At 34.5% G+C, this 12,121-nt stretch overlaps 1 protein-coding gene across 16 annotated transcripts in view; it reads right to left on the bottom strand.

Annotated features, from left to right (window-relative positions):
* Window positions 1-12,121, bottom strand: part of MYCBP2 (MYC binding protein 2) — a 309,994-nt gene that overhangs the window by 128,368 nt on the left and 169,505 nt on the right. For all 16 annotated transcript variants that reach the window (XM_053563137.1, XM_053563138.1, XM_053563143.1 and 13 more), the window contains 3 exons: window positions 11,275-11,324; window positions 3,984-4,156; window positions 2,713-2,857 (listed from right to left, as the gene is read on the bottom strand). In XM_053563137.1, the coding sequence (XP_053419112.1) occupies window positions 2,713-2,857; window positions 3,984-4,156; window positions 11,275-11,324 (368 nt within the window). The remainder of the gene's footprint in view (window positions 1-2,712; window positions 2,858-3,983; window positions 4,157-11,274; window positions 11,325-12,121) is intronic.

Here is a 12,121-nt window from a genome sequence, read left to right as displayed (position 1 = left end):
ATAGATCTTTCACATCCTTTGTTAGATAAACTCCCAAATATTTCATCTTCTTTAGCATTACTGTGAATGGGATAGAGTCCTTAATTGTTTTTTCAACTTGACTATCGTTGGTATATATAAAGGCTACTGATTTATGAATGTTGATTTTGTAACCTGAGACGTTGCTATATTCCTTGATCACTTCTAAGAGTTTTGTAGTAGAGTCCCTGGTATTTTCCAGATATACAATCATATCATCTGCGAAGAGCGAAAGTTTGATCTCTTCTGACCCTATGTGGATGCCCTTGATCGCCTTTTCTTCCCTAATTGTGGTGGCTAAAACTTCCATTACAATGTTAAAAAGCAATGGAGACAATGGGCAGCCTTGTCTGGTTCCAGATCTAAGTGGAAATGATTCCAATTTAACTCCATTCAATATGATATTGGCTGTCGGTTTGCTGTATACGGCCTCTATCAGTTTAAGAAATGTCCCTTCTACACCGATTTTCTTAAGTGTTCTGATCATGAAGGGATGTTGGATGTTATCAAAAGCTTTTTCTGCATCGATTGAGAGGATCATATGATCTTTGTTTTTTACTTTGTTTATGTGCTAAAATACATTTATAGATTTACGTATATTGAACCAGCCTTGAGACCCTGGGATAAAGCCAACTTGATCATAATGTATGATTTGTTTGATTGCTTTACTTTCTTGTACAGCTTTTATTAGAGAATATCACATGAAATCATATATAATCAAAATATAGCATCATGCAAAATCAATACATTTAATTATTGTTTTCTCATGGTTTAATCATTCTTTCTGAAAAAAGAGTCAATCTTGGTCTATTTCTTATTCTTGTTACAAATGTTTAAGTGGAGGGCGGGGAGGGGAGAGGAGGAATGAAAGATCTATCATATAATTAAAAAAAGAACCCAACTACTCAGCCATGAAAAAAGATAGTGACTTCACATCTTTTGTATTAACCTGCATGGAGATGAAAAACATTCTTCTTAGTAAAGTATCACAAGAATAAAAAAGGAATTATCCAATGTACTCAATAGTAATAAGAAGCCAGCAGACGCTAAAGCATGCCCTCATAGAACAAAAATTCATTTCAATTCTAGTTGTGGGGGATAGGGAACAGGGCAGTGAGGAATGGGCACAGTATAGGGGTATTTGGCACACCTTTTGGGTGTGAGACATAACTACAAGTGGGACACTACCTAGCAAATTCAAATATTTTGACCTGGTTGTTTGTATCCTCACATTAACCTGAAGGGAAAAAAAAAAAAAAAAAGAACCCAAAGAAAAAAGTCTGACTGAAATGTAAGATATAAGAGAACAATACAGATACCAAAATAGACACAATAAAAAGTACAAAGGAGGAAACATAAAGAAAGAAATAAAAGAAATATTTTAACTGTATAAATTAAAAAGAAATTAAATGTTATGCTAACATGGAAAATGGCATTACAATGTTGGCACATGCAGAAGGAACTTAATCTCATGAATTTACAGCCTGGATTTAACAATTTACTACACACACTCAAGTGAGAAATTCATCGGTGAATACACAATACACAAGTTCCTCACTATCTTAATGTGTACTGTAGTGTGATCAGAATTCAGATCATGACATATTAGGTATTTTTCTGCGTGTGTGTATATTTATAAAGTATTTGACATGAATTTAAGAGTATATACTATTCCATCATATACAGCATTTGCATATTTGGGTCATGATGTAAATTTTTACTGTGGATCATGTCTCCAAATTTGAAAGACACTGCCAAAGACTGATTTTTATGTAGTAAAAGGGTCAAATGATTTTCTATATAACTTTTTTACTGGTCTTAACTCCTGGAATCAATGTGGTCTCATTATTTACTGAGTCAGGTAGTTAATGGCTTGGCACTGTGCTTCTTCATGCTATAAATGAAAGTATGCAAAAAGTAGTTGAACAGTTCTACTGAAAGTAATACTGAGGTAAAATTAGCTATTCTCTGAGCAAAAGGAATTTTGTAGCTTAATTAATTCTAGCTTCAAATGACCAAATCACTTTGTAATATAATTCTGAAGAAAAAGGCTAGGAACTTCCTATACAAATTATACTCTATCAATTTTTTTCAGAAATATAAAAATTTATTTGAGATTGAGACATATACATTAATAGATTATATCACAAAGGACTTAATTATACACCTTGGAATATGCTCTAAATTGTCACTATTAATTAATGTCTCAGGTAAGAGGTGTCCAAAGAATTCCATATTCATCAACATAGAATATAATTATTTCCAATCCTCATTCTTTTATAATCCAAATTCGTATACTTATAATTTTATAAGTATCTGTTATTTTTAAAATGCCAAATGCAGAATGTATCTGAACCTTTTAATATATAAAATATACAAAATTACAATGTATTCTTTTATGCATTTATTCAATTACTATGTTTTCAGGACCTTCCCTCTAGATGGCTGACACTCTCTAAACAGACACTTTCTTACTCTTCCTTTGAATCAACACAGCATCTAACAATATGTAAAAAAGAAAGAAAAGATATATAACCTAATTTGGGGCTATTTAAACAAGTTTTCAGTATCCTCCATTATATATAGGTAATGAGGGTAGAGCAAACCAGCTCTAAGTACTTGTCATTTCTAAAATTTTATCAGTTACAACAGTCAATGTACAGATGTTCGTTAAATTAATTCACTTATAATTACCTTCATACTGGGAACATGCACTACATCCCCATACTGGTCTTTTGTTTGAACAGTTATGGTAGTAGGCCAACCACAACGAATATCATCTTTATTCAGGATCAAAGACGTTTTCTGAGGATCAGCATAGGAATCTGGCTGAAGCCACCTACCAGTAATGCAAAAGAAAAAAAAAAAAAAAAACAGTTGAACCAACAAAAACCCAGACATTCATTAGCATCAAGGATTAACCTGAAATTAAGTCAAAAGAATAAAACTTGTATCAAACGAAATACTAAAACATTATCTTCATTTCTGATTCAATGACAATCACAATTGTCTCCCTTGGAAACTGTTAATGATAAATTCATTAAGAAATATGCCAAGCACATGAGATTTCTGGTATTTATGTCCAATATAAAAATAACTTTAAGGAAGAGGGACTGTACCTAACAAATGCAATCAATGTAACCTGATTCTTTATACCCTCAATAAATCCCCCCAAATAAAAATAACTTCAAGGAAACTCGAAGTTTTAACTGGCTAGCTTAAAAGAAACCAAATTTAGGTTGAATGTAAGTTGAAGTTCTGAGTCTTCATTCTTACTGGGGGACGTCTGCCTTAATTCGCTAGCCTGAGAGCCTGGGAAAGGGCAGCTTCTCCGTAAAAACAGGGAGAGAAACGGCCTCCTGCCCTTCAGAGAGCAGCTGAGATAAAGGTGTATTGTCCATCTTCTCTTCACACAATTTCTCAGCTATCTTCCTTTGCATGCAAAATTTGCCAATTTTCTACAGTTTGTGATATCCATTCCTGAATTTACTACATGAACTACACTTAAACTGTCCTGTGATTTGAGAAGTATGTAATTTTGTCACGCATTATTACATGCTTATTATTACCGTCCATGAAGACAGCTGCGAGCTGACTCAAAAGATTTGTTATTCTTCCTCAATTGCTATGATGGTCTGGAAAAACTAAAAATGTAATATCCATAATTTTAAAATTAAAATTAGAGAGAAGTTAGATTTTTAACTTTTTACTAGTATAATCAAATATACCAGCATGTTTTTCTTTTAATCCTTAATAAAAAGCAAATAGAAACAAAATAATCAACTAATCACTTTCATATGTTTCTACATATTTTGGAATACTAGCATTTTATACTTTGGCTAGTTAAAAACACATAAACAAGATTTTTTAGGCAGCATCTTAGGATTCTCCTCTCATTTCTCTTTAGAAATGAAGATGAAGGAAAGCCCTAACAGAAAGTAACTACACCACATCAAGCACATTACCTTGCAAGCCTTCCACCACTCGATCCTGGAACACAAGCAATAAAATCATCCAGAAAGGACTGCTCATTGCTTTGGATTTGGAGTGGTAAATTTCCTTCAAGTGCCTCTAGTATAGTTGGTGAATGAGAAAGAGCTAAGCCCTTTCCAAGAATACCAGAATGGGTTTTGCACACCTGTTAAATAAAAAACAATATTTATATATTGTAGAAGGTAAAACCTCAGTAAATACATTTTTTCCAGTATTCCTTCTTTTAGCATATTTCTAGGAGAGAAAAATATGCATAATATGCCCAAGTTCTTTCCTCCATCAAAAATAAGTGATTTATCTGCCTACATAAAAAAAAGTAGAAAAGCTTCAAATAAACAACCTTAATGATGCATCTCAAAGAACCAGAAAAACAAAGAACTAACCACAGCCAAAATTAGAAAAGAATGATCAGAAAAGAAATAAAAATGAATTAAAAAACTGATGAAATCAGTAATAAGTTGGCCTTTTGAGAAGATAAACAAAATTGATATACCTTTAGCCAGACCCAAATAAATAAAATCAAAGATTAAAAAAGGAGACATTACAACTGATACTGCATAAAACCTAAGCCTCATCAGAGACTACTATGAGCAACTATATGGCAATAAATTGGAAAACCCAGAAAAATGGATAAATTCTTAGACACACACTACCTATCAAGACTGAACCAAGAAGAAATCCAAAACCTGAATAAACCAATGACAAGTAATAAGACAGAAGTAGTAATAAAAAAATCTCCTACCAGAGAAAAGCCCAGGACCTGATGGCTTAGTTCTACCAACCATTCAAAGAAGAACTAATACCAATTTTACTTAAACTATTCAAAAAATTAAGGAAGGGATATATTCCCGAACTCATTCTATGAGGGCTGTATCACCCTGATACCAAAACGAAAGACAGAAAAATAAAATGACAGACCAATTATCTCTAATGAACATAGATGCAAAAATTCTCAATACAAAATACTACCAAACAAAATTCAACAACACACTAAAAAGATTATTCATCTTGATCAAGTAGGTTTCATCCAGGGATGCAAGGATGATTCAACATACACAAATCAATGTGTTATATCAAATCAACAGAATGAAGGAAAAAAAACCAAAATAAAAGAAAAAACAATTCTAAAATTTATAAGGAACCACAAAAGACTCAGATATGCCAAAGCCATCCTAAGCAAAAATAACAAAACAGGCACAATCACATTACCTGACTTCAGATTATACCACAGAGATGTAGTGAGCAAAACAATATGGTATTGTCATAAAAACAGACATAAAAAATGGAGCATAATAGAGAACTCAGAAACAAACCACAAATCTATAGTGAACTTACCTATGAAAAAGGTGCTAAGAACATATAACGGAGAAAGAATAGTTTCTTCAATAAATGGTGCTGAGAAAACTGAATATCTACATGCAAAAGAATAAAACTGGACCTCTTATCTCTTTCCACATTAAAAAATTAGATCAAAATAGATTAAAGACTTACATCTAAAAGAAAATATTTGGGACATGATTCAGGACATTGGTCTGGCCAAGAATTTCTTAACTAATACACTCAAAGCACAGACAACCAAAAGAAAATTGGACAAATGGGATCACATCGAACTTAGAAGCTTCTTCACGGCAAAGGGAACAATCAACAAAGGGAAGAGACAACCCACAGAAAGGAAGAAAATATTTACCAACTACCTGTCTGACAAAGGATTAATAACTAGAATATATATGGAGCTATGACAAATCCGTAAGAGAAAATCAAATAATCCAATTAAAAAATGGGCAAAGGATCTGAATAGACATTTACCCAAAGAAGCCATACAAATGGCCTTTGGTTATATGAAATGGTGCTCAGCTTCATTAATCACCAGAGAAATGAAAATCAAAACTACTATGAGATAACATCTCACTCCACTTAAAATGGCTTTTATTCAAAAGACAGGCAATAATGGGTGCTGGTGAGGATGTGGAGAAAGGGGAGCCCTCATATACTGTTGGTGGGAATGTAAATTAGTACAATCACTATGGAGGTTCCTCAAAAAACTGAAAATAGAACCACCATCATGACCCAACAATCCCATTCTGGGTATATAGCAAAGGAGAGGAATTCAGTTTATCAAAAAGGTATCTGCACTCCCCTATTTACTGCAGCACTATTCATGATAGCCAAGATGTGGAATCAACATAAATCCATTCATCTGAATGGATAATAAAGTGGAGTATTATATAGCTACAAAAAAACAATGAAATTCTGTCATTTCATGAACATGAATAGAATTAGAGAATATTAAGGTAAAAGAAATAAGCTGAGCACATAAGGATAAATCTCATATATTCCCACTTACATGTATGTGGGAGCTAATTTTTAGAAACAATAGATTTCACAGAGACAGAGTAGAATGATGGTTAACACCTGCTGGGTGAAAAATATATAGTTGGACAGAACAATGTTTGATAGCACAACAAAGTGACTATAAACAGACAACTAAGAGAGAATTGGAATGTTCCTAACACAAAGAAATGATAAAAGCCTGAACTGATGAATACCTCAATTACCCTGATTTGATCAATTCACGTTGTATCCCTGTATCAAAACACTGCATGTACCCTGTAAAGATATACAACTATTATCTGCCCATAATAAAAACTACAAAATTACAAAAAAAAATGTGACTGATCAGAGATCTGCATGCTAAATAAAATAGTGCATCTCCTCCCACACCAGGCCTCTATGTGTTACATCCCCATTTGGCAGGGTCAGAGCTCCCTTCTGTTGGCAGCCTTGGATGACTCCCTCTTTTTAAGTCCCTCTTATGGGCATAGTGTCAGAAGCCATATAAGGTACAGCTCGGCCTTACTTCCTCTTCAAGTAAAAAACAGTTTTTTTGTTTTTGTTTTTGTTTTTTATTTATTTATTTTTTTTTGTAGAGACAAGAGTCTCACTTTATGGCCCTCGGTAGAGTGCTGTGGCCTCACACAGCCCACAGCAATCTCCAACTCCTGGGCTCAAGGGATTCTCTTGCCTCAGCTTCCCGAGTAGCTGGGACCACAGGCGCCCGCCACAATGCCCGGCTATTTTTTGGTTGCAGTTTGACCGGGGCCGGGCCTGAACCCGCCACCCTCGGTACATGGGGCCGGCGCCCCACCGACTGAGCCACAGGTGTTTCACCTTTTCCCGGTAACTTTACCCGGCAACTAGCCAACCAATCACCTTATGCCCCATCTTACTTACTCTAGCCAATCCCCAGTTAACAACTCCTCTGAACCTCCCAACAAGACCCACCCACCTTCCCCGTAATGCTTATAAGGCACAAGTTTTTTCAATAAAATTTGAGACTTGATCAGAAAACTGTCTTGTCTCCCTTTCTCACACCCCTTGTTTTTCTCCTTTAGGTGGTTCCTGCGCACCCGTTGCTGTCCCGCTGGTCGGGACAGCATAGCATGGGTAAGTCATGTCTGTTCATCAGAATGGGTGAGTACCAAGGCCCTGATTTGGGCAAAAAGTGGGCTGAAGCCTGACTGTGACTGCACACAAAGTGAAAAGCTTCTGTACAGCTAAGGAGACAACAACTAAAGCAAATAGACAACCTATACAATGGGAAAGCATATTTGCATATTTTGAATTGGACAAATGCTTGATAACTAGAATTTACAGAGAACTCAAATTAAACAACATGAAAAAAGCCAACAATCCCTTGTATCAATGGGCAAGACATGAATAGAACCTTCTCTAAAGAAGACAGATGAATGGCTAACAAACATATGAAAAAATGCTCATCATCCCTAATTATTAGAGAAATGCAAATCAAAACCACCCTGAGATACCATCTAACCACAGCGAGAATGGCCCACATTACAAAATCTCAAAACTGCAGATGCTGGTGCGGATGTGGAGAGAAGGGAACACTTTTACACTGCTGGAGGGACTGCAAACCAATACAACCTTTTTGGAAGGAAGTATGGAGAACTCTCAAAGAACTCAAACTAGACCTCCCATTTGATCCTTCAATCCCATTACTGGGCATCTACCCAGAAGGAAAAAAATCCTTTTATCATAAGGACACTTGCATTTGACTATTTATCGCAGCTGAATTTACAATTGCCCAAATGTGGAAACAGCCTAAATGCCCACCAATCCATTTGGTGGATTAACAAGCTGTGGTATAGGTATACTATGGAATACTATTCAGCCATTAAAAAAGATGGGAGGTGTTACATTTTTTGTATTAACCTCAATGGAAATAGAACACATTCTTCTTAGTAAAGCATCACAAGAACGGAGAAGCAAGAACCCTATGTACTCAATTTTGATATGAGCGCAATTAGTACATGGTGGGTGGTGGTGGAAGGGAAGAGCAGAGAGAAGGAAGGAGAGGGGGGTGGAGGGTTATGGCGTGTGACAGACCTTTTGGGTGTGGGACACAATTATAAGAGGGACTTTACCTAACAAATGCAATGAATGTAACCTGGTTCATTGTACCCTCAATGAATCCCCAACCAAAAATAAAAAGAAAGAAAGAAAAGGGCAGATAAAAGTGAAATTTTAGTTTAAACCTACCTGACAAGCAAGCCTTCTGTGTTTGGAAAGACCACTTTAAATGCTCAAACTCTAGAAACTTTTAATGACTACATAATAAATTTCAAATTTTTTTCATAGAATAAGATTATATTTCTAATACTATCAAATTTTTATAATACTAACTTAGCCATTCTAATAACTAAGAAAATGCTACAAAAGCTATGTTAACTAATGTGATGAAAATGTGTCAAACGATCTATGAACCAAGTGTATGGTGCTCCACGATCATACTAATGTACACAGCTATGGTTTAATAAAAAAAAAAAAAAAAAAAAAAAAAAAATCATCATCTTTAGACTCAAACAGATTTAAGTTCAAATCCTTGCTTTGGACAAATTATTTGCTTGATATTTTTGGGCTAACAAGATATCATTCCTTAACCTATAAAATGTATAAACTGGTGATCAAATAATATCTCTTTTATCTGGTTAATCTAAAATTTAAATTAAACAGCACATGCAAAATACACACTACATTGCCTAACAAATACAGGTTTTAGGCATTTCTTGAACATAAACACAGTAAATACCTTTCTATATCTGGTCTGACATCATATTCACCATAATCTCTGAGATTATAATATTAAGAAGGTATTAGTTCTTCGACAGCTCTGAACTAGAATGCTGCCTGACACATATTGTTTATTAAATGTTTGTTGAAGTAACTTTTATTTCTGAATCTTTAAGTATATATTTTTGTTTATTTTATTTTATCTTACTTTTTTTACTACAAAAACTTCAAACACCAGTGGCATTTTAAACTTAAAACTTATAACTGGAACACAGTGGTTAAAATCACAGACTTTTGTCACTAAACTGCCAAATACCAAATTCCAGCCCAGTTGCTTAGGGGCTGTGTGATCCTAAGGAAGCATCTAAATGGTCTACACCTCAGGTTTCCCACCTATAAATGAAGACAGGAATCTCAAGTTCATAGAGTTATTGTGAGGAGTTAAAAATACGCAAAATATTTAGAATAGTTCTTGATAAAGATTAAATAAATGTTTTTATTATTACTGCTTTGATCAATTCCTCTGAGGAAATAAATAAAATATAAAGCACTAGGACTTATCAATAAGAAGACATGGGTATTAGCCTTTATCTCCCAACTGAGTTCTTAGATAAGTCACATGGCTTCTCTGAACTTCAGGTATCATAATTGTAAGCTGAATGTCAGTCATTATAAATTGTCATTAACAAAGACATAATACTGACTGCAAAGTTTCATTATAAAAATAAAGAAATAATATTAAAGATATTGAATACTATGCAGTGTTTTATAGCTATTATGTAAATTACTACTAGTAACTATATGCACCTAGCTCAGAAAATAAGTATGAATTAAATCAATGCTTTCTAAATGTGGTCTCAGTGTTCTCTGGTCCACAGTGAAATGAGAAAAACTGAAGACATAGTAGTCTTTCATTCTAAGAATATGACCTTTCCATTTTGGGCTATTAAAACTTCCTTTATTTTATAAGATATTGTTGATAAGAAATAGAACATTCTTTTTTTTTTTTTTTGAGACAGAGCCTCAAGCTGTCTAGGTAGAGTGCGATGAGATCACAGCTCACAGCAACCTCCAACTCCTGGGCTCAAGCGATTCTCCTGCCTCCACCTCCCAAGTAGCCAGGACGACAGGTGCCCGCTACAACGCCCGGCTATTTTTTTTTTGGTTGCAGCCATCATTGTTGTTTGGCGGGCCCGGGCTAGATTCGAACCCGCCAGCTCAGGTGTATGTGGCTGGTGCCTTAGCCGCTTGAGCCACAGGCACCGAGCCAGAAATAGAACATTCTTAAAGAGTATTTTCAACTAACATTTATTTTATCAACCCTACCTAGTCTGGATACCACTGATACAACTGAGGGACTCTCAACTTTTCTTCTATCTTCACACCACTTGATATGCAAAATTTTCCCATCATTGATGGTCTCAGTATACAGTATGCATTGGTGTTCAATGAACTGTTTAAGTAGGTACTATCGTTTGAAAAATGCATTCTGATATTTCCATCCTATTAGAGATTTCTAGCTAGATAAATTAAGACTATGGAAGAAAACACAGTCTAGCAATTTTGAGTAATAAAATATTGGACTGATAGAGAGTACTTCCTCTCCAGTGCCAAATGTGCTAGTTAATTAATGTCTAAACAAAAATGTAAAGCAATCAATATAAAAACAACAAACTGATGGCTCCCAAATGCCTATGGGCAACCACTCAGCATGACATATAGGTCTATCACAGTCTAAACTCACAACTGTACCTACCTTACCTTTTGCCAGTTCCTATCAAAATCTATAATACAACCATAAACCTCTACTTTCTTTTTTGAAATGTCCTTCTCCTTTTTCTCGCTGGTAAAATAAAAATTCTTTCAAGATGCAATTTAAATGTCCACAGCTCTGCAAAGCATTCCCCTGCACCCTTGGCACTTGGTTTGCTTTTCTTTCTCCCACAGGACTTTTATCTAACTCCAGAGTCAATATCCACCACGCAGTAGAACAAGGGTTAACGTGGTCTCCTCCCACCAAGGGAAGCCATTATGCATTGCTCTGTAACTGCCAATGAGAGAACAAAGTACTCAAGGAACAAACCCTATGTTCAAGAAAAATAATGCTGATCTGTGTGAAAACACTGCTTTTATACTAACGTACAAAGGTTATTTTTACAATGTTTGGGACAATACCTGCAATGCAGCCTCTTCAAGAATTTCAAGATCTTCTTCTAATTCATTACCTGTTATGCAAATAACACATTTCACTAAAATATGTCAATTATCTAGTTTAACTTTGTAGTCTTTCACATTTATTTTATCCTTTTTACAATTATGCTACTCCACATTGAAAAGATTTATCATTCTAGAAAAACCCCAGTGATACACATTTTAGTACACCAATTATTTTCAGTGGGACTACAAGTTATAATCCTGAAGGTTTATATTAAATAAATTTTTTTATTTTTTTATTTATTATCACCCACTGGGTGATTTGCCAAAGATAAATATTGTATTTATGTGTATAAGTGTGTACTTTCTAAATTTAGTGTATTTACTTTTTAGGCCAAAAAAAGAGAAGAAACTAATTATTCCAAATCTAAACCTTATATTTTGGCTGCCTTATAGAAAAGATAGACTATTAGTAAACAACAAGTTGCATACAAAAAAAATAATAAGTGACTATATCTTTTAGAGCCTTTCTTCTTTACTATACAAAACACTTTATTTACTGACTTGTCTTTCATAATTTAATTATCAAATGTTACTAACAAAGCAGTATTTCTTCAAGGGGAAATATTCAAATGATACAGAAGTGTAAAACAAAAAAATGTCTCTCTCTCTAACCAGGGCCACATCCCTCACAAAGATACCCAGTGTTAATTGTGTCGATGGTTTCTTATGTACTGTCCTAGGAACTTTGTGTTTAAGTCATAAATGCACGCGTGTGTAAATGTACACACATATGAACACATATATACGTTATAGCTGCACATACATAAGATAAGGCACACAACTTTTTTTTCTCATTTCCTATAAT

The sequence above is a fragment of the Nycticebus coucang genome, chromosome 15 (genome assembly GCF_027406575.1).
Source record: "Nycticebus coucang isolate mNycCou1 chromosome 15, mNycCou1.pri, whole genome shotgun sequence".
Taxonomy (NCBI): domain Eukaryota; kingdom Metazoa; phylum Chordata; class Mammalia; order Primates; family Lorisidae; genus Nycticebus; species Nycticebus coucang.
Note: the sequence above shows the minus strand (reverse complement) of the source record. Positions and strands in the feature narration are given on the sequence as shown.